This window comes from Rhincodon typus, chromosome 15 (assembly GCF_021869965.1).
Source record: "Rhincodon typus isolate 14 chromosome 15, sRhiTyp1.1, whole genome shotgun sequence".
NCBI classification, from domain to species: Eukaryota; Metazoa; Chordata; class Chondrichthyes; order Orectolobiformes; family Rhincodontidae; genus Rhincodon; species Rhincodon typus.
Genome location: NC_063346.1, coordinates 20,315,499 through 20,336,645, shown reverse-complemented (window position 1 = coordinate 20,336,645; position 21,147 = coordinate 20,315,499). Strand labels below are relative to the sequence as shown.

The window sequence follows — 21,147 nt, the reverse complement described above, 5'->3', positions numbered from 1 at the left end:
GGCACAACTAGCATATTTGTCTTCTGTAAATTCTGTGTAATTTCTTTCCATAATTATGCATACTATGCTAAAATTTATTTTCACATTGACAAAGAGGGTGGTGGTGGAGGGATGCTTTTCGGACTAGAGGCCTGTGACCAGTAGTGTGCCACAGGGATCGGGTTTTTGTCATTTATATAAATGGTTTGGATTTGGATATAGGAAGCATGGTTAGTAAGTTTGCAGATGACACCAAGATTGGTGGTATAGTGGACAGTGAAGAAGTTTACCTCAGAGTACAACGGGACCTTGATCAGATGGGCCAATGGACCGAGAAGCGTCAGATGGAGTTTAATTTAGATAAATATGGGGTGTTGCATTTTGGTAAGACAAGCCAGAGCAGTTCTGGTAATGGTAGGACCCTGGGGAATGTTGTTGAATGGAGGGACCGAGGGGTGCAGGTACATAGTTCCTTGAAAGTGGAGTTGCAGGTAGACAGTGTGGTGAAGAAAGTGTTTGGCACGCTTGCCTTCATTGGTCAGAACATTGAGTATAGGAATTGGGATGTCATGTTGCAGCTGTACAGGACACTTGTGAGGTCATTTCTAGAATACTGTGTACAATTCTGATCGCCCATCCATAGGAAAGATGTTGTGAAACTTGAGAGGGTGCAGAAAAGATTTCCAAGGATGTTGCCAGGACTGCAGGGTTTGAGTTATAGAGAGCGGCTGAATAGGCTGGGGATATTTTCCCTATAGTGTGGGAGGCTGAGGGGCTTCTAAAGTTTCTATTTTTATAGAAAACCATGAAGGGCATAGGTAAGGTGAATAGTCTAGGTCTCTTTCCAAGGATAGGGGAGTCCAAAACTAGAGGAAATAGGTTTAAGGTGAGAGGGGGAGGATTTAAAAAAGAGTTACTTTTCCATGCAAAGGGTGGTGCTCGCATGGTACAAACCGCCGGAGGAAGTGGTGAAGGTGGTTACAATTAGAATTAAAAGGCATCTGGATGGATATATAAATAGGAAGAGGGTTAGAGGGATATGGGCCAAATGCTGGCAAATGGGACCAGGTCAGATTGGGATGTCTGGTTGATGCAAATGAGTTGGACCAAAGGGTGTATTTCTGTGCTGTATGAATCTGATTAAGTATTCCTTGGACCTTGCTGTGACTTTAGTTTTAGTTATAAATTTACACCCATTATTGCTGGAAACTCCCATTCTCTGATCCTCTACCTGGTGACAGGGTTATTTTAATGAGTGACAGAGTTGTTTTAGTGATGTTTTCCCTGAATTAGTATGAGGAAATTCAGATCGAGTCATAGTGTAATACAGCATTGAAACAAGCCCTTCGGCCCAAACTGGTCCATGCTGGCCATGGTGCCTACTCCGCTAGTTCCAATTGCCTGCGTTTGGTCCATTTCCTGCTAAACCCTTCCCATTCATGTACTTATCCAAATGTTTTTTAAATGTTGCTATTGTACCTGCCTCAACCACTTTCTCTGGCAGCCCATTCCATATACGCGCTACTCTTTGTGGAAGAAGTTGCCCCTCAGGTCCTTCTTAAATATTTGCCCTCTCACCTTAAACCTATGTCCTATAGTTTTCAATTCTCCATCCCTGGGAAAAAAAGACTATATGAATTCATCCTATCTATGCCCCTCATGATTTTGTACACCGCAATAAGGTTACCCTTCATTCTCCAACGTTCTAAGGAATAAAAACCTATCTTGGTCAACCTCTCCCTACAACTCAGGCCTACTAGACCTGGCAACATCCTTGTAAATCTTCTTTGCACACTTTTCAGTTTAACTGTGTCTTTCCCATAACAGGGTGACCAAAACTGTATTCAATTTTGGTTAAAAAATGATGCAAAATTTCTTGCATCCAAATTTTCATGAAGCGGGTCTATACAGTTATTCAATTCTTTATTTTCAGGAAATTTGCAGCCAGTGTCTTTACTGTAATGAGCAACTTATGGCTGTCATTAACATTATTACATTGCATGAATAGCTGTTTGCAGACCTTCTAATTGCAGCGGTGGCCTTTGTACAGCATCATCTTGTGTGTTAGACTTGAGAGATCAGTAACCCTATTTGGGTTCACGCATCCTGTTCTCTGACTTGTAATTGCAGCAATTACTCAACAGAACTTTAAACATGCTCACCTCTGGAAGTAAGTAATCAAGCCAACTATTGTGACCTAGACTACGTGCAGCAGAGTAAGATTCAACAAGTATGATGCCTAGGTCCTGCCAGCCCCCAGACAATACATTTTCCATTTGCTTTAGTCATGTATGTGCAGAATGAACTTTTCCCAAATGCTTTCCACCTTCAATGGCATTATAATTTTGAGAGGAATGCAAAATCAGAACGAACGACTGTATATAGGAATGGTTTAACTAAGGATTTTTTTGTATTACAGCCGTAGCTTTGGGTTATGGATTAAATTATTTCATCCATAAATGTGGTCGTATGCTCTACATCAGAAGCAAAAGGTTAAGAAATTGGTAAAAACTGAAAATGATCATCCCTTCCTTTTGCTAGTTACATTTCCCCAAATTGACATTGAATTACTAAGTGAGGTAGAACTCAAAAGAACTTGAGCAAACGTTCTATCAGTAACCTCTAACTCTAAGCAGCTACCACTGGTTCACCGTTCACTCCTTTTTTATGAGACAAGGGCTGCCAAACAGTAAGCATTTAAATGTTTCTCCATGTTCGATAAAGCCAACATCACTTAACGGAAGAAAAACAGAAATTGCTGGAATGACTCAGCAGGTCTGGAAGCATCTGTGGAGAGAAAGTAGAGTTAATGTTTTGGGTCCAATGAATCCCCTTTAAGAACGCTTTATGAAAGGTGGTTACCTCAGTAGGATTTTTGGGGTACATTTTCTGAATTGAGAAAGGAGGAAAAAACACTTTTATTTTGTCCAGCACCTTTTGTAACTGCAGGATGTTCCGAAAAATTGACAGTTAGTGAAGTGTTTAGAATATGTCAAAAATAGTTCTATTGTAGGAAATCATAGAATCCCTACGGTGTGGAAGCAGGCTGTTTGGCCCATAAAATCCACACCAACCCTCCAAGGAGCATCCCACCCAGAACTACCCCATCCCTGTAACTCTGCATATCCCATGGCTAATACACCTAAGCTATACATCCCTGGACACTATGGGGCAATTTAACATGGCCAGTCCATCTAACCTGCACATCTTTGGGCTGTGGGAGGAAATTCACACAGGTATGGGGAGAATGTGTAGTGCTAACCACTGAGCCACCATGCCACCCCTAATGTGGCAAACTGTTCATAAGCAGCAAAGTTTCACAAGCGTAAGATAGCAATAACCCGATCTGAAACAGCCAGTACTTGATTTCAGAAATAAATTACCTGTGTGAAATTTGTATATATTTTGGTTTGAAGCATTATTTATCTGCACTGTGACAGAATGTTTTTTGTAAACTAATGGAAAGAACAGAAACATAACAATCGGAACCATTCCAGGTGGAATGTGAAATTGATTTTTCAAAATGTGTGAACTGGTAAAGTTATCATCAAATGTACACTATTTTCTGGGTGTCCTCTTGCCAGAACTGTTGCTGGACTTCTACATTTAAAAAAAAGTTGCAGATCATTCAAGAATCCAATTTGAGAGAGTTTGCAGAAGCAACTTCACCCTTACCACATTCCAAGTTTCATTTTATATGTCCAGTGAATTGTCCATTGACAGCACGCATTATAATTTTTTTTCTACATAATTAATGACCAGGAGTCATCATTAATCCATTTTTAATGTCTTGGAATTTTTCCAGCTGACCCTCTCAATCGTTTTTACCAGAAACATAAGAAGATTAAGAGGTTTTTACGATAATGAGAGGCTTTGATAAAGTAAACAGGGAAAAGAAGATTCTCTGTAGTGATTGGTCAATGACAAGAAGTTATTTATTTTAAGTTATTTGGAAAAAGATCCAGAGTGGAAACAGATGTTTTTCACTGAGTTGTCAGGTTCTGGTGCATTCTGTGCTCAAAGGTGTGCAAGTTGGCTTCATAGTTAATTTTAAATGAGAGTTAGACAGTTACTTGAAGAGAAACTTAGTTGTGTTAACCAGAAGGTGGGACTCTGCTTGACTGTTCTTTCGAAGAGCCAGTAGAGATATGATGGGCCAAATTCCTTCTGTAATGTACGTTTGCATTTCTTTGAGTGAAAGATAAAGGAGTGCTTTTCAAAGTGCACGCTCCCACTCTAGTTAAGCCTTGTATTTTAATAATGCAAAACATCTCTTTGTTAAATGACCTGCTCTCACTTATTGTCTGCGATCTTGATAATACTCAACATGGCTCAATGAGCATCAAAAAATAAATACATGTGGGTGAAGATTAGATTATCAGTCCACTGCTGCTCAACAGTCTGTGGTAATATGCACTGCTGATTGGATATGTGACGCACAGTCACTCTTCCTCTGCCCCTCAATATAGCGCACTTTGTATTACTGTAACTTATGTTGGTACTGCTTTGACTCAGTTCCAGAAGATCAGTGTCTGTGAGCTGATTCCTGGCGTTCGCTCTGCCAATTTCCTTGCGGTTGCCTCAGACCTGAAGCCTATATTTTGTGATCCCACACCACTGCTGCATGGATCAAGTAGCTGGACTTGGCAACGTGAGCCTGGAAACCTGCTCACAAGTCCTCTAGAATCCAAATTAAAATAGAGGCAAGATAAAAGCAGTTTTAAGGGAGGTAAATGAAGCCAAATGACCAGCATGTCCAGTGCAGAGTATGAAACTGTGGAGGCACTTTAGCATTGATCTGAAATTGATGCGGTGGGAAAACAATGGGGCAGAGACTGACACTGTGGAGAAATTAAAGCAAGGACATTAACCAAGTTTATGTTAACTGAGAAATGAATTTCTAAGCAACTTTTGTCCTCCCCTGCTAACACTTTTCTGTTTTGCTCTTAACTTCAGTGGGGAGTGGTGGTGTGGGGGAGGGTGATGGCAGTAATGAGTGGTAGGAAATTAGCCTACTTATAATGATACCACTATTAGTTGCTGTTTGTCATCATCTCTTCTGTAACAACTGCAGAGATACAGAATTTCAGTAAGCATATCCTTAAATTAGAACTTTGTGATTCAACCACTGGTGAAAATACTTGTTTTGTACTTTGGCACTCAAAATACAATTAACATTATTCACAATGATTGATAAATATTGCTTTGCTATCAGTGTTATTTTGGAAGTGCCTTGGAAATTTAATCAAATTTAAACAACATGTGAAAAGCACAGCAACACCACAGAACAGTGACTAACAACAGGGGCTGCCTCTTGCAGTCGGACTTTAAAAGATTCGGGAAAAATAAATTTTTAAATTAGAGCATCCCATCCTTATTTCTATTGAGCTTGATAAACATACCAGGTTTATCAATCAAGCAATTCAAATTAATGTGTTAGTGCATTCCTGGTTCATGTGACTCTTCTAATTATGTTCACCTAGACTGGTGACAAGAATGGAATGTGCTGGAGAAACTCAGCAGGTCTGGCAGCATCTGTAAAGAGAGAAACAGAGTTGACATCTCAAGTCCATGAGGAAATTCAAAAGGTTTCCTGTTTCCCCCTCCACAGAGGCTGCCAGACCTGAGTTTCTGCAGCGCTGTCTGTTTTTACATCAGATCTCAGGCATCTGCAGTTTTGTTTTGCTTTAGCAAGCTAGCATTTGTTCATTTTTCAAGACTTAGTCAAGTGAATATATTGGGGTAATTTTACACGTCTTTACTGATGGTGAGCAACTTTGTCCACTGACATTGCAAATCAAAAACTTGACATGTCCTAGCTTCAAAGGAATAAATATGTTTTTCTTATCCTGCTCAAAAATAGCCTGAAGAAGACACGTTGCCAAATGTTTTGTTTTAGAACATAATGATAATGAAAATGAAGTATCAACACATGTTCACATTTATACCTTGTACAGTTTCTTGGAGGCAGGTACAATTACAACACTTAAAAGGTGTCTGGATGGGTATATGTTTAGGAAGGGTTTAGAGGGATATGAGCTAAATGCTGGCAAATGGGGCTAGGTCAGATTGGGATGTCTGGTCAGATTGGACCAGTTGGACCGAAAGGTCTGTTTCCGTGCTGTATGGCTGTGACTTGACATAGACATACCATTGATTTCTTACTGTCATGCATTGAAATGTGCAAGAACAGACTTGTAGCAGAACTTACCCATTTGTAATATATTGATACAGGTGCCTGGAAGGTTCCAATCTGTAACAGATAACACAGTGTGGAGCTGGAGGAACAAAGCAGGCCAGGCAGCATCAGAGAAGGAGGAAAGTTGACATTTCAGGACAGGAGGTGTAGAGCTGGATGAACACAGCAGGCCAAGCAGCATCAGAGGAGCAGGAAGGCTGACGTTTCGGGCCTAGACCCTTTTTCTGAAGGGTCAGAACCTTGTTCTGAACCTTGTTATTTCAGGACAGGACCCTTCTTCAGAAATGCTCCCCATTTCCAGTGTATTCACATTATCAATTCACACCCCATTTCTGAAGAAGGGTCCTGACCCGAAATGTCAACTTTACTACTCCTCTGATGCTGCCTGGCCTGCTGTGTTCCTCCAGCTCCACACTGTGTTATCTCTGACTCCAGCATCTGCAGTTCTTACTATCTCCAATCTGTAATCGTTAGTATCTGCACGTGAAATGTGGACTGAGCAAGATGGATTATCCAGCTAGTGGTGTATTAATAAATACCTTTCAAGTTTAATTTCTCTCACATTGTGGAGATAATCTTAAGACTTTTAATTAATAACATCTACAATAGATGTATAATGAAGAGCCATATTGGCACTTAGTAGCTCATCAACACCATTCTCCCCAACACACTCACGCTGTACAAAAATAGAAGTTGCTGGAACAGCTCAGCAGGTCTGGCAGCAACTGTGAAGAAAAATCAAAGTTAATGTTTCGGGTCCGGCGACCCTTCCTCGGAACAGCTGACACTGTTGCTGTCACACTTAGGCAATCATGCTCACTCTCTCATGCTCACTCTCACTCTTGCTGTCAACTCTCTCATGCTCATTGTCACTCACTCTCACTCTTGCTCTCACTCCCAAGCAGACTCAGTTAATATCAGTTAATACTCCTCCTTTATGTCTTTGCTAAATAATCCAATATAATAGTAAAATATGAGATTACAGCTATTGGGGACATTATACACAAATTATGAGTACAGCATCTTTCTGCCCAGAGTCCACACGTGGAAGGAGATAAAGTGGTAAATGGTGAAGAAATGCAGTTTTAGAAGCTGAGTCTTTTCCCAATCCTGCAGCACCGTACATTGTTAAACTAATCTAATATTATGTTGTTAAAAGGAGTGCAATTACCCTTTAACAAAAATTAACTAAAATTAGCTGGGTCATTGCAGAGCTGTAGTGAGCTATTACAGCCAATTACTTCAAATAGAACTTGAGCATGTACATTAAGTTTGTTTAATGCTCCACTGAACAATAACAGCTTTTCACCCTTGTTGTACTTTAATGTAGTGCATCCTCAAAGTCAGTACTTTATTCATGTAAATTTTATTCAGTGCCGGGTTCGGTTCCAGCCTCTGGGAATTGTCTGTGTGGAGTTTGCACATTCTCCCTGCGTTGGTGTGGGTTTCCTCCCACATTCTAAAGATGTGCAGGTTAGGCGGATTGGCCATGCTAAATTGCCCATTATGTCCAGGGATGCGCAGGCTAGATGGATTAGTTATGGGAAATGCAAGGTTACAGTAATAGGTTGGGAGGTAGGTCCAGGTGGGATACTCTTTTGGAGGGTCAGTGTAGTCTCGATGGGCCAAATGGCCGGCCTTCACAGCATAGGGATTCTGTGAATTCTATGGCCCTTGCTGACTTACTTTACTTTGATTATTTATTGTAGGCATCACCTGTTCAGATTGCTGAAAGTTTGAATTGATGATGTGAATACACAGGAAAAAATAACATGCCAAACAATTTGTTTACATTCTTAAGAATGCAGCACTGCATCGTAACAAAAATATTAGGTCGTTTTTCTGCCTCATCCTTTTGTCAAACAAAAATCGGTTTGCCTAACCCTTTTCCTGTGAAAATCAGGCCAAATTAAGTAGAACTCTCTGGAGATTTCATTTTCTTTGACTGTCATCTCGAGTTTCAAAGTCCTTTAATTTCTTTATTCTTTATTCCTCTCAGAAAAAGATCTACAAGTACAAAAAGGTACTGAGTAACCCAAGTCGCTGGGAAGTTGTGTTGAAGGAGATTCGGACTCTGGTGGATATGGCACTTTTCTCACCTCTTCAGGATGATTCCATTCACCAGGCACCACTGGAGATAGTCTCTAAGCTCCTCTCAGAGGTATGGACCAACTGATCCATTTTGGCACATGCTATTTTAATCAAATTAACGTCATTTCTGAGCCTGTTTTAGTACCTACCAATTTTCCTGTAGTTTTGGCCAAACTGCACGGAGGACTTGTTAACTTGTATCTTGTTAACTCTTGCTGACATTCAAGAACAAATTTTGATAAGCCATTCTCTTGGGAATTCCAATTTTGTTTGGTCTCTGTCTCTTTTTGGGTATGATTCTAACAAGGTCAGCCAGGCAGTCCTCATAGAAAAGGAGTTCCCTGATTGGGGCTATTAACCGGATCCAATCAGGGAGCCCTGGCTGACATATATAAACAGGATTGGCAGAGATTCTGCTCATTCTGAGAGCTGGCTCTGAGGGAGTTGAATCAGTGTCAAGGACTCTCCACATGTAAATAAAAGGGAACTTGGTGACAGGAAACCGGCCTCTGTGGAGTTATTTCAGGTTGCCCATGGTAGCTTCCTGGGGTGTGATTAGAACTGAACCTGAACCTGTACAAAAGACAGACCATTGATGAAGCACAGCTGTTCCTGGCCTCCCAACTTATTTTCCTTGTGTAAATCTCACTGGGCACCATGTTCAATCAAACATAGGGCACGATTTTTGTGAAGGTATCAGACAAAATGGGGGACCTGAGTCTGTGTGAGTGAGTCCAACACTGCAGTTTTCGTAGAAGCAGCCTACATTCTGTGGGTTCCTGACGGTCCTGGTCCAATCATTAGGTCAGCAGCTTAGTAGCCCTACCGAGAGAGATAGACACTGCTATGACAGGTGCTGAGTGTGAGAACATAAATGGATAAATAAGAAATTCAGTGGGATGAAGCTGGTCGGCATCTAGGAGTGGAGAAGCAACCCCTCTATTGGATTAGTATGTGCCATTGTAGTTCTGTCAACATCTCTTATTAAAGTATATACAGATTTTCCTCAAATAACTAAAATATGTTGACATTCTCTATTAAAATAATTATTGTGCACAATGTCATTTACAACAGCCTGCAATACCTTAACTATACTCTAATGTTGTCCAGACTCTAAAGCTGACTGAGTTAAATTAAAGATGTTTGCTGACTATGGCCAGTGTAATTCTTAAAATATAAATAACTAGCTGCTCAATAATATTTTTTGTTTTAACTTTCATTTTCCTTTTGTGTATCCTTCCAGAACCTCAAGCTAACAACCCAGGAGCATGAAAATATCATTGTGGTAGGTGATGTTCAGTGCATTGTGTACGTAAAATATAGGACCTGCAGAACCGCGAATATGTCTGCAAGCTTGGTGCAAACTTTAGAGGTCAACACTCCCAGCAAAGTTCCTCACTTATTTAAACAACTGATTAGACATCTAGGCACGGTCTTCAGTTACCTAATTTTCAGTTCTCTTTGCTATTTTAATTAAGTGAAAGCCATTGGGAATATTGTTTCAATAAACTGAAGTCCTAGTTTTTTTCAAAACCAAATTTCTCACCTATCCATGAAGTTTCATGCTGGACTCCTTTATCTGAGCCGAAATAGCTTTTGACTAATATAATACAGATTAAAACAAAGTGTACAACATCTACTATAGTAATTACCACCAAACAGATGAGTACAATATACTTGCAGCGCATTTTGTATCTCTTTCAGAGCAGTGTGAGAAAGTGGGAGCCTTGATGACATTTTTGACCTTTTTGTAAGATGCAGTGTTTTTATGTCTGTTCCTTGCATTTGCTTATCATCGTGTACATCATGCTGCTTAGTTGATGTTAAATATCCAGTTAATCTAATTGTTCCTCCACACTGAGGTTTTGTCACATTTTCTAATAACTTTAACAAAATTAAACATTGGCATGAGATTACTGTACCTGTATTGTTGATTTGAATAATATTTTTCCGATATTTTATTATCCAATGCACATGAATGAAAGTTGAAAATGCTTTCAAAGCACCAAAGTATGCAAGTTCTTTTGCAATGGTTTCATCACAAAGGAGTTTAGTGTTCCTCGAACTGTGCATAATCATAGTTTGCATTTTTGTAACACAGGAAAACAGCCCAAGGTGATTTGCAGGAGTGTGCTCAGGCAAGAATTAGCTCTGAGTGAAGAAATGTGTTATTAGGGGAAAGCAACTAAGTATAAAATTTGAAGAGGGTCCTGAAAGCAGGGGAAAGAAGGTTTCAAGGAGGTCCATGGGACCTACACGGCCACCTGTGGTTGGCCACAAAGATTGATTGGTTAGTAGGGTGGAGTGGGTGGCTTTGTGTAATTTGACAGTTAAAAAAAAATGTAAAGTTTGAGTTGTAGAACTGGAGTGTCATGGGCTATTATATTGGGGACAGTGAAGGCCATCGAGGTCTTTACTCTTAATGTGAGGCATTGGTGGACAGAGGCCTAATGTCATTCACTGACAGTGAGGGTAATGACTGAGCAGATTAGGACATAGCAGAGTTTTTAGTGAGCTCCTGTTTATGATGAGGAGAAATGTGAGGCCAGCAAGGACAACGTTGGAATAGTTGAGCCTGGAAGTGTCAAAGGATTTGTTGAGGCTTTCAGCAGCAGGTCAGTTGACATGGAGGTGAAAGTATTTAAAGATGAGGTAGATTTTTAAAATTGCGAGTATTTGAAGGCTACAAGGAACTGGCTTGAAAGAGGAGTTGAGGCCTGGGGCAGATGAATCATGATCTTATAGAATGGCAAGAAGGTTTGAGGGGTTGAGTGGCCTACTCCACACCTATTTGTTATTTCTTATGTTACGGACATTGGAATAGGCAGTCTTTATGATGGAGCATATGAAGTTTCCGAAGCTTAGCTTGAGGTCAAACAAGAGGCCACAGGTAGTAACTCTTTGGGGAAGTCTGAGACTGGGAAGTCTGGGAAGGAGCTAGAATTGACTACAAAGGAACAGATTTTGTGGTAGGGGCCAAAAGCAGTGGTTTTGATCTTCTCAACACTTCATTGGAGTTAAGCAGTGGGGAATCAAGACAGTGTGTAGATCACGGATTATAATTTGTAGGATGTTCACATCTCTGGCAGAGAGCTTTTCATTTCCACCGTTTGCAGAACTCTGCAGCAGAATTACAAAACTGTTTATGGGATTCTATTGTTGCATAATGGCTGCCGTATTTGCCTACATTATAGTCATTGCCTTCAAAGTTGACTTTTTGTCTGAAGTGCTTTGAGATGCTTCAACGTAATATCTCAGTATAAATACAAAGATCATTTACTATAATGCAGGCATATAGACAGTGCCATTGGGAAACTGCAATGTGAGCAACACAGTTGGGCATTTGCTGAATTCACTCCCTTATTCTTAAATAAATTAATCTCTTATGTGGCAATGCAATATTATGTTCAGGGCTTGATGCTTATCATGATCAGGACAGGGACTTGAAAGGAATTCGGGGTTTACATGTACGTATTAATCAATTAAAACCTTCTAACTGATTAAAGATTTAACAGCATCGTAGGTTTGTTTAGTACATCCTCATCAATGGTGTGAACCTTTGATCTTTTCCTTATAAATTCTGTGTCCAATGCTACCTCTCTCACTAACACCTGAGGAAGAGCTGCGGCTCTAAAAGCTTGTGTTTTCAAATAAACCTGTCGGACTTTGCCCATATCCCTCTAAACACTTCCTATTCACATATCCATCTAGATGCCTTTTAAAATGTTGTAATCGTACCATCCTCCACCACTTCCTCTGGCAACTCGTTCCGTACACATACTACACGCTGCAAGAAAAAGTTGCTCCTTAGGTCCCTTTTATATCTTGCCCCCTCACCTTTAAACCTATGCCCTGTAGTTTGGACTCCTGGGGAAAAGACCTTGCTTATTTACCCTATCCATGCCCCTCATGATTTTATAAACCTCTAAGGTCAACCCTCAGTCTCTGACACTCCAGGGAAAGTAGCCCTAGCCTAGTCAGCCTCTCCCTATTGATCAAACCCTCCAATTCTGGCAATATCCTCATAAATCTTTTCTGAAACCTTTCAAGTTTCACAACATCCTTCCTATAGGATGGAGGCCCGAATTGCATGGAATACTCCAAAAATGGCTGAACCAATGTCCTGTACAGCTGCAACGTGACCTCCCAACTCCTACTCTCAATGCACTGACTCAATAAAGGCAGGCATACCAAACACCTTCTCCACAATCCTATCTACCTGTGACTCTGCTTTCAAGGAACTATGAACCTGCACTCCAAGGTCTCTTTGTTCAGCAACACTCCCCAGGACCTTACCATTCAGTGTATAAGTCCTGCCCTGATTTGCCTTTCCAAAATGCAGCACCTCACATTTATCTAAATTAAACTCCATCTGCTACTCCACTGCCCATTGGTCAATCTGTTCAAGATCCCGTTTTACTCTGAGGTAACCTTCTTCACTCTCCACTACACCTCCAATTTTAATGTCATCTGCAAAATTACTAACCATATCTTCTAAGTTTACATCCAAATCATTTATATAAATGACAAAAAGCAGTGGACCCAGCACCAATCTTTGTGCCACACCGCTGGTCACAGGCCTCCATTCTGAAAAGCAACCCTCCACCACCATCCTCTGTTTTCTACCTTTGAACCACTTCTGTATCCAAATAGTATTCTGAGGAGAGTCAGCCATCATTGAGTCTGTTTAAGCCAGACACATCCATATTACTGGTTCACTTGTGTGTTTTATATCTTCACACGTAGTGTTTTTCCTTTTGGAGAAAGATGTAGAAGTAGCAGGCTGAGTATCAACCTGTTCGAACCACTTTGTGGACTCCACTTCTATGGCTACTGAGTTCTAGAGTGGGACTTGAACCTGGACCTCCTGTCTGGTCCTGTAATGGATGCTGCTGGGGAAGTTCTGTCACTCGGAACTAGCCTTTGCCTTCCTGTGGGGTAATACTGGGAGACAAAAACTTAGAAAAATGTTTGTGCACTACTGCTGTAGCCTGTGTTATAGAGTGAAGCACATTGAAGATGAAGACCTTGAAGAAGAAGGGTCACCGGACCCGAAACATTAACTCTGTTTTCTCCTCCACAGATGCTGCCAGACCTGCTGAGCTTTTCCAGCAACTTTGTTTTTGTTGCACATTGAAGATACTTGTATTCACATTTATTTTGTTGTGATGTAATTTTAGGGGAGGAGCTGGTGAGCGAATGGCATTAGACTGAAAGTACTTCACTACATGATTTCCCTTTTAAACCAAAAGCAAACCTATTTAAATATAGCTAAGTTTAATTTGCCAAAAGCAAGATTGCAGAATAATTTGAACACCTTATTTCTGTCCCTCAGGCAATAGCACCTTTGCTGGAAAACAACCATCCTCCTCCAGATCTCTGCGAGTTTTTCTGCAAGGTACTTATTTCTGAATCTTTGTATGTTGATGCATGTTAGAGGCCACGACAGGTCTTTTGAAACACAATTTGATTCAAATTTGCATTTGCTGCCAATGACTGAGGCGAGCAACATAATCTTCTTTGTACAAGGTTCAGCTGTTAATTGATGTAAATGACATGGAAATATACATCATTTTGCAAATGCAAAATCTAATCTCCATAATCATCACAATATTATTGAACAAAAAAGTACACTCTGAAGGATTCTCTTGGTCTGTTTGGTTGTGTAGAAGTGGGGAAAGCAGGGACTCTGGGACTGTTCACATTAGAGCAAAGAAGATTAAGGGATGATGTTCAAAATGATGAAGGGCTTTGATGGCAGAAGGGCCAATAATCAGATCTTCTAGATTTAAAATATTTGGTAAAAGAGACATAAGATGAGGAAATTGTATTTTAGACAGGCATGTCTTATGACCATAATATAAACCTGAGAGGGCAATGGAAACAGATTCAATAGTAACTTTGGATAGCAAATTGAATACGTACTTGTAAGTGAAATCTTGATAGCAGAATGGGACAAATTGGATAAATTTACAAAAAGCCAATGAAGGACAATGAGCCAATACCCTGCACCTAAGCTGTATGGTTCTATGATCGTATGCTCCATGTAGATTGAGTTTCAAAGGTGCTTTCGTTTTGCAGCATTGCAGAGAACGGCCTCGATCGATGGTTGTCATAGAAGTGTTCACACCTGTGGTTCAGAGAATCCTCAAGCATAATATGGTATGTTTGTATTCAGTCCATATCTCTCACATTCAGAGCTTTCATGAATGACAAATGTCTGTCTTCATTGAGAAATGTAAGGATCCTTCCTTATTCTGACTTGTTGTTGCAAAAGAAACTTTTCAATGCCACTGGATGAGCAAATATATCTTAAAATACACCACAGAACCAGTTGCTCAACTGTGACTGAAACAAATTTGTAAGATTTTGTAGCTTGCAAAGATAGTGCGCTCAAGATGCAGCAGAAATAATTATAGTGATGATAGGGGTACTTAGACCTTGTCAGCACCTCAACCTCCCCATGCCATGTAGAAACCCCAGCAATGTTCTCATGCTAGCTGAATTTAGAGTTGGCAGTTGTTTGACAGCATAGGAATGTAAGATGTAGGAGTAGGCCATTTGGCCCTTAAAGCCTGCTCCACAATTCAATAAGATCATGGCCGATTGTGTTACCTGAATTCCACCTTTGCGTCTATCCCAAATAACTCGTGTCTCCCTTTTCAATTGAAAAATCTACCAATGGGAACATGAGAATTATATGATTAATATAGAGTTCCTGGTGGAAAACAGGACATTAAATACATATATAACAAATAATCTTGCAAAGCTCATGCTCCTATCTCAAAACATCACAGCATTTGGCCCTGTTTTTCTGTCAACACGTATCCTTGTATATTATAATGTTAAAAACCGAAAGAACTGCGGATGCTATAAATCAGGAACAAAAACAAAATTGCTGGAAAAGCTCGGCAGGTCTGGCAGCATCTGTGAAGGAAAAGACAGAGTTAATGTTTCGGGTCCGGTGACCCTTCCTCAGAACCTTTAAGTCTGTTTTTTCCTTCAAAGATGCTGCCAGACCTGCTGAGCTTTTCCAGCAACTTTGTTTTTGTTCATATTATAATGTTAACTTTTCTCACTCAATTTCACCATCAGTTGTGAAGTTTTTTAAACTATTAATTGTCAAGATATGAGCATCACTGTCAAGGTGAGCAATTATTGACCATCCCTAGTTGTTATTGAGAAAGTGATGGTGAACTACATCCTGAGCCATGCTAGATCTTTGTAGTTCTAGCTACTACATAACTTGCTATCCTGTTTCAGTGGACATTTAAGGCCAGAATCCTTTCCACCCATCCAAGGGCATCATGTATCACAATCATTTATGAGGTAGTCAATTAAGAGGCCACATCTGCATTCAACACACACTTAGGACTGATGAGGCAGGAGGACCAATTGTGAGCTGGCATGTGAAGGTGGCCTGCAGTTATTGTGCAGTCAGAGTCTGGGGTCACCAGAGACAGCAGCACTATCAGAAGAAGCTGAGGAGAAAGGGCACAGCATACTTAGTGATGACAGGGTCCATGAGATTCTGCTCCAAAGCCTGACCGCTGCAGACATTTCAGTGCAGGCATCCTGTCTTGTGTGACAATAATCACAGATCTAGCGTAATACTGAAGTCATTGGGTTTAACCATGCACCTTTGCCTCCTTTTGAGCCGTCAAATCATGCACATTGTGGGCAGCCACGATTTGCGCTGGGAAATCAGGAATGCTGCAGTAAAATCCACTTAATCACCCACACAAGGGCAGGTTGGTGTTGACACCTCTATATCTATACCTGATAAAGATGGGAAAATACTGGGGAGCTGGCCCAATGGATCTCTTTGCAACACTTTCATTTATGACTCCCAGCAGCGTGGCCTCCAACTCCATCTCTCAGGTTAAGAAAATTCTGGCCCAAGAGTCAAGCATGTTGATGTGGGTCAGCAATCTTGCATGGATCAGATTGGATAAAGATGATTGGTTTTGTTCCATGAAACATGATGGCCTCTTTGGGTTTTATCTGAATTCAACAGTTTCACACTCACTTTTATAGCAGGCTCTCACCCCTAGGTGGCTCTGTCGAGTGAATTTATGGTGTCTGCAACTTGGTGGGGGGGAAAGAACAGAAGTGATATGGGCAATTTACTTGTTCACTTTAAGCCTTGCTGGAGTATTACCTACTATGCAATCCGATAAGATTTATATTCCTAGAAAAAGAAATCGCTATATAAATTGTTTGTCATGTAACTTGTAGTTACGTTGCAGAGTTCAGAGTTTTGTTTTTAAACAATAATTCAGTGGTCTGGCTAAACTGGGACACTGTCATATTTGGAAGGTTGAGTATGCCTCCCTAAGCCTAGATTAGAGACACTGAGTCATGCATATGTGCAAAACAAAAATGCAATGATTTGGGACACTCCCAAAGGAAAACAAAAGAGCCAGTTCCCATACAACAGTCAAAAATTGCAACAATATGTGAACTTTAACAAAATAGAGGCACTATGTCTGCAACAATGGTCAAAACTGAGGGCATTGGGAAAATCAGAAACCATAGCAGAATCCTCCTCTTGTTTCATGCCAAAGGAAGCTATTCTGATTTACAAGTCTTATTTTCATATACAGAGTAATGTCCTTAATGGAGGAAGGATTATGCAGATACAGCCTGGTCATTGATTCATCCTACCACTGTTCAATGTTTTCAATGTTATGCAATTGTCCATTACCTGTCCAACTTATCAACTCATGATTATAATCACTGTGATCCGAATTTGAGATGCAATATCTGAGTGGCTTGAGACAAGATGGGGGTAACATATTTAAACAGGACAAAGTGGGTTTTAGACCTTTTTGATGATAAAGTTTTCCGCCATTGGGTTTTCTTTGCCACATGAGCAGGTCTGTTGAATTCTAATAGAGATTGATTGCCATGACTGATCAATAGCTCCATTATCATTGTATCATACAACCACTGGAATAGTAAAAGGAAGACCAATTGGACTTAAGACGTTCTATTTTTGGGCTGTCAACAGCTGCTTGTGTGTTCAAACAAAAAAGCAAGATGTTCAACAGTAACTGTAAGAAGGACCACAACTACAGGATGGGGTTCCTGTTTTTATTTAAAAGGTTTTATTGTTATAAATTTAATAGTTTATACCATAATGAAATTTCAAATAATGGTGAAATGGGTACTTAAATATTGCTTACCATATTTAACAAGGGTAACAATTCTAGTGAAGAAGTCAGCATGTTGATTTAATGGAATATATGTAGGTGGACAACACAGAATACAGTAATGTTGAAGAGGCCAAGGATTACATTTTCCAATTTTTATTTTTCTGTTGTTATTGGCAGTGTAGCAGTGCAGTTGGTTCATAGTTTGGCGGCAACCAAAGTAAAATATACCCTGGTGGAATTGCTGTTGAATTTTTTTTGGCATTGAAAAGAAGGAATATTTATTGAAATGGAAGAGTTTCATTTGGTCTTTCCTGCATAATTGAATATAGTTTGACCACAGTGTATTGAAATCCAGATTTAGAGAAACCTAATGTTAACTGTGTGAAGAACAGCTCAGAAGTGTTATATGGAAACTATTTTAAGTTTCTTTGCACAAGTTGCATTAAAATGTAGTACAACACTGTTTCAAAAGACCATATAAAACAAAAGTGATTTCTGAATCTTGAAAACCATTAATCATTTGGCTCAACGTTGGCGGTTACAAAGGAAGGTGCCTAAAGAATGACTGCTTGTCAGATAAGATGTAACGTTGCGTAGTGCGAGGTTTCTTTATTAATCTAGCCTATGCCATGCTTGAAGAAGTAACATTGATGGTAAAACTTCTTTTTAAAAAAAGAAAGAAGTCAGTTGTGTGATAGAAAACACTCCACTTGCCTGAATTGTTGGAGCTCCAACAACACTCGAGAAGCTCGACACCATCTCGGACAGAACAGCCCACTTGATTGGCACCCTATCCATCACCTTTGACAATCACTCCCTTCATGACCAATGCACAGTAGCTGCAGAGTAGACTATCTGCAAGATGCACTGCATTACCTCACCAACACTCCTCTGGTAGCACCTGCAAAATCCGTGACCTCTAGCATCCAGAAGGACAAGGACGGTAGATACATTGGAGCACCATCACCTGCAGTTCCCTCAAAGGCACACACCATCCTGACTTGTAACCAGATCCTTCACTGCTTCCGGGTCAAAATCCTGGAACTTCCTCCTTGCAAGTGCCGTGGATGTACCTACAACTCAGGGACTGTAGTAGTTCAAAAAAATGACTCACTTCCACCTTCCCCAGAGCAAAAGAGATGAGCAATAAATGCTGGCTTAGTCAGTTGTGTCCACATCCCATGAACGAATTTAAAAAAAATATAAAGTGGATCTAATTAAATGGTAGATACCACTGTTATGCCGTTTCGGCTCTATTCTACCTAACTGATGCTCCTGAATGTCAAATAATGAATTTTCAGTTGTGAGCTCCCTAATGCTAACCTAGATTGGTGGTAAAATGGGTAGTAGGGTTTAACAGCTGTAAAAGATGCTGTATAAATTATTTGAGTCACATTTATTGAAATTACATTTGTATTGGGATGTGGTCGTATGGTGGTAGTGTCACTATCGGCTACTCAGTAGTAATCCAGGGGCTGACAACAATGCTCTGGGGACCATCGGTTCCAATCTCATCATGTCAGCATGGTGGAACTTAAATTCAGTTGTATATTTTAATAAAATTGGGCTATGAAAGCAAGTCACAGTAATGGTACAATGAAATTATTACAGTGATCCCAACTGGTTCACTCATCTTGTTCAGGGAAATAAATCTTCCATCCTTGACTCGTCTGGCCTAATGTGACTCCACACCTACCAATAATGTGGTTGACTCTTAACTGCCCTCTGAAATGGCTTCACAATCCACTCAGTTCAAGGGCAGTTGCAAAGAGGCAATAAAACCTGGCTCTACCACCACCATGAAAGTATAAAGGAAAGCAAAATCGAGGAAATAGGCATAGTAGCATTAATTCTGTTTTTTTTGTTCTTTCATCCCAAAGTTCTGGGATTTGGGGACACTTCCAATCGTATTTATTTTCGAGTTGTATTTACACTATTCATGGGAATTGTGATATCTATTGAGTACCTTTTCTCAGTGGACTTATATAAAAAAAATCTCCACTTTGTTTTAATGAAAGTATGTTAAAAAATATTTCAGATTGTTTGAAGGCTAAAGTTCATGTCAGCTGTGGTGTGAGTCCATTTGAATAAGATCATCAGAACTAGGAGCAGGAGTAGGTAATTTAGCCCTTGGCCCTGTTCCACCATTCGCTACAATCATGGCTGATCTCATCTCAGCCTCAACTCCTCTTTTCTGCCCACTCCCTATAACCCTTTAAACCATTATTAATTTGAAAAATCAACAAATTAATAAAGTGGGTTTTTATATCACAGGAGTGAGTTTAAAATGTTGATGTGAATTCAGTGACTGATTAGACATTCCATAATTAGGGAAATGCTAAAAGCTGGTGCTGGAAGCTATGGTGTATGTTCAGCAATGTGTATGACTCCCAAACTTGATTTGATGCTATTGTTAGTGACAGACAGAATTGCTAAATGGTAGAATGGTTGCAATGTTGCTGGACGCCTAAACTAGAGCATTGAAATTATGATCAAGATGAGTTCAGATTTCAAAAAGGCATCCAGGAATTTTGAATTAAGTTGAATAATTAAATAACCTGGTTAAAAAAAAAGCTAGCACTGGTAATGATGGCCTTGAATCAGTAAAAATGCTAATGTGGCTCACCAGTGTGTTTAGCTACATGGCCACTCAATCAGGTGATGGGCAATAAGTGTTAGCTTTACCAGTGATGCCCACATTGCAGGAATGAATTTAAAAAAAAACAAAAACATCAGGCTTGTCTGAGGTAAAGCATATGGTTGCAGGGTAAATTGCACCCAAAATACACTTGATATTGCACTGGTGAAGCTACAATTAAAAGTTGCCGTGAAATAAATTCGGGTAATCACATACAGAAAATCTGTGAGCTGGCACAAACAGACAAATAATGAATGGAATCTTATAGGGATCTGAACTGCACAGGCCATGCCAGGATTTGTGGCAGAATCAGATGAGACATCCAGTGAGGCCTTCCTCGATGGTGGGAGCATCTTACTTTATCTTTTATGCTTTTGGCAAACTCTGAGATGGATTTCTTAGCAGGCAGCAGTGAGTCGCAGTTGTGAGGGTGTAACTTCTTAAATGCCTTATTAACACTGCAACGTGTCCTTCTGCCCTATTATGGCCTATCTTCTTCTGTAGTGAAAAATAGGGAGGGATTTAGTGAGATGAAAGTTGGTGGCACTGCTGTTGGTGAAGGTTGTCATCACATGCTGCGGTATCCTGGGCAACGGTGTTGACAGTGCAGAGGCAATGTCAAGTTAGTGATATGGGGAATTGTGACTGTGTGAGGGAAGGTGTTGCAGGCAAAAGCAAGAGTGGTAGACAGTGAACCATGGTGGGAGGTGGGTGCAGCAGCAGAGAGAAGAATGTAGCACTTAGCCTGGTGGAACGGAGAAGGTCAGTGACCTTACGGCACAGCTGTCCATTCCTCCAAACTGTACAGACGGTACTGACCAATTAGGTGACCACAGACCAAGCTGTCAGGGTCTGGCAACTTGTCCTTTGCTCCAGGAAGATGATGCCCCTACTTTTCACCAACCCCTCCTCTAGGATTTCCAGGCCCCTGATGACGAATAGTGCCACCACCTACCCTTCTCTAACATGTTCAGGTTCTGTCCTTGACCGAGTAGGAATGCCAGTGCTTGTCCAGGTTCGCAACAGCCTTTTAAATATGGAGTGTGCACCAGGGATGCTGCTTTTTCAGTGGGAATGTAGTG

General features: G+C 40.4%; 1 protein-coding gene across 1 annotated transcript in view; it reads left to right on the top strand.

Annotated features, from left to right (window-relative positions):
* The window catches only part of LOC109911124 (c-Maf inducing protein), a 102,004-nt gene that overhangs the window by 18,568 nt on the left and 62,289 nt on the right, over nucleotides 1-21,147 (top strand). The window contains exons 4-7 of the mRNA XM_048605962.1: nucleotides 8,178-8,339; nucleotides 9,513-9,554; nucleotides 13,605-13,667; nucleotides 14,351-14,431. Coding sequence (XP_048461919.1) covers nucleotides 8,178-8,339; nucleotides 9,513-9,554; nucleotides 13,605-13,667; nucleotides 14,351-14,431 — 348 coding nt within the window. The remainder of the gene's footprint in view (nucleotides 1-8,177; nucleotides 8,340-9,512; nucleotides 9,555-13,604; nucleotides 13,668-14,350; nucleotides 14,432-21,147) is intronic.